Raw genomic sequence first — 1,658 nt, 5'->3', positions numbered from 1 at the left:
CCGGCCGCGGCGCTCAGGCGCGCGAGCCTCGACGACGACGACGACGACGGCGCGCCGCCGGCGCCGCCGGCGCTCGACGCCGCCGCGGTCCTGGGCGGGCTCGGCGCGGAGCGCTTCGTCGACGACCTCGTGGACCTCGGCGGCGGCGAGCTCCTCCCGCGGCTCGCGGACGACTGCTTCGTCGACGACGGCGGCGCGGTCCTCGCGCCCCGGCCCGCGGACGACGCCGCGGTCCTCGTCGAGGACTGCCTCGTCGACCTCGACGCCGGCGGCCCGCTCCTCCTCGCCGCGGACGACGCGGACCGGGTCGGCGACTGAGCGACTCCCCAAAAGCGCGAGGCCCCCGCCTGCAGCGCAGCGTAGCTTCGGACCGCGCTCGGAGGGGGCGGAGGTCGGTGCTTAGGCCTCGAGGGAAATGGCGAGCTTGAGGAGGGGCGCGACGTGGTCCGCGAGCGCGACGCGCGCGGCGGCGTCGCCGGCGGCCGCGGCGTCGCCGGCCGCGAGGTCCGCGGCGACGCGCGCGGCGTGGAGGCAGTCGTCGCGGAGGAGGGCCTTGAGCCGGGGCCCCGCGCCGGGCGCGCGGAGCTGGGCGGCCGCGCGGACGAGGCCAAACACCCTTGCGACGGCGGCCGCGCGCGGCGCGGCCTCGGCGCCGCCGTCGGCCGACGCCGCCGCGGCGAGCGCGTCGCCGAGGGGCGCGAGGGCCGCCGCGACGGGCGCGCTCACGCTCGCGCCCGGGCCCGGGCCGAGGCCCGGCGACGCCGCGGGCGGCGCGGGTACCGCGTTGTGCCAGTCGCCCGCGAGCGCGTCGCGCGCGGCCTCGAGGAGCGCCGCGTTGGCCCGGGCCGCGCGCTTCGCCCCGGCGCCGTCGAGGGCCGCCGGGAGCGCCGCCGCGGCACCGTAGCCGAGCGCCTCGAGCTCCGCGGCCGCGTCCGCCGCCGCGGCGCGGAGCGACGCGGGCGCGTCGTCCGCGGCGCCGAGGGCCTCGACGAGCCGGGGCAGCACGACGGCGTCGGCGACGCGCGCGTCGAGCGCGCACCGCGCCGCGCCGGGGCACGCGTCGGCGACGAACGACAACACCGCGGCGCCCCGCCCGACGGCCAGCGCCTCGGCCGTCGCGTTCTCCTCGTTCGCGTCGCCGTCGTCCCAGGCCAGCACGACCGCGCCGCCGGGCCCGGACCGCCGCACGAGGCGCTCGCGGCTCCCGACGGCGACGGCGGCTTCCGCGAACGCCGCGACGCGGCCCGCGCATTCTTCCGCCAACCGCGCGCCCGCGGCGCCGCCGAGCGAGTCGCAGGCGCCGAGGAGCTCGGGCAGCGTCAGGGGCGCCTCGACGAGGCGGCCGCAGACGAGGCCCGCGGCGGGCTTCGCGGCGATGTCGCGGTCCGTCGCCGCGAGGGCCGCGCCGAGGAGCTCGCGGAGCCGCGCCTCCGTCGCCGCGCGCGCGGCCGCCGCGCGGCGCGCGAGGGACCGGCCCACGCGGCCGCCGCCGCCGAGCGCGTCCAGCGAGCCCTCGAGCGCGCCGAGCGCCGCGGCCGCGCCGACGACCTGTGTGCAAATCAACCAGTGAGCTGGGACGTCGGGGCCAAACTTGAGAATTCTCTAGCTCGGTCAAATCGAAGTCGATTCGGCTGATTTTTGGACGGATCGATGCTCTC

General features: G+C 80.5%; 1 protein-coding gene across 1 annotated transcript in view; it reads left to right on the top strand.

The window, feature by feature from the left end:
• The window catches only part of AURANDRAFT_65479 (hypothetical protein), a gene marked incomplete at both ends in the record, with an annotated part of 17,704 nt that extends 17,386 nt beyond the window's left edge, over nucleotides 1–318 (top strand). Inside the window, one exon of the mRNA XM_009040574.1 lies at nucleotides 18–318. Coding sequence (XP_009038822.1) covers nucleotides 18–318 — 301 coding nt within the window. The remainder of the gene's footprint in view (nucleotides 1–17) is intronic.
• Between the last annotated feature and the right edge of the window lie 1,340 nt (nucleotides 319–1,658).

Source organism: Aureococcus anophagefferens, assembly GCF_000186865.1.
Source record: "Aureococcus anophagefferens unplaced genomic scaffold AURANscaffold_15, whole genome shotgun sequence".
Lineage (NCBI taxonomy): Eukaryota > Pelagophyceae > Pelagomonadales > Pelagomonadaceae > Aureococcus > Aureococcus anophagefferens.
This window is presented reverse-complemented; position numbering and strand designations above follow the sequence as displayed.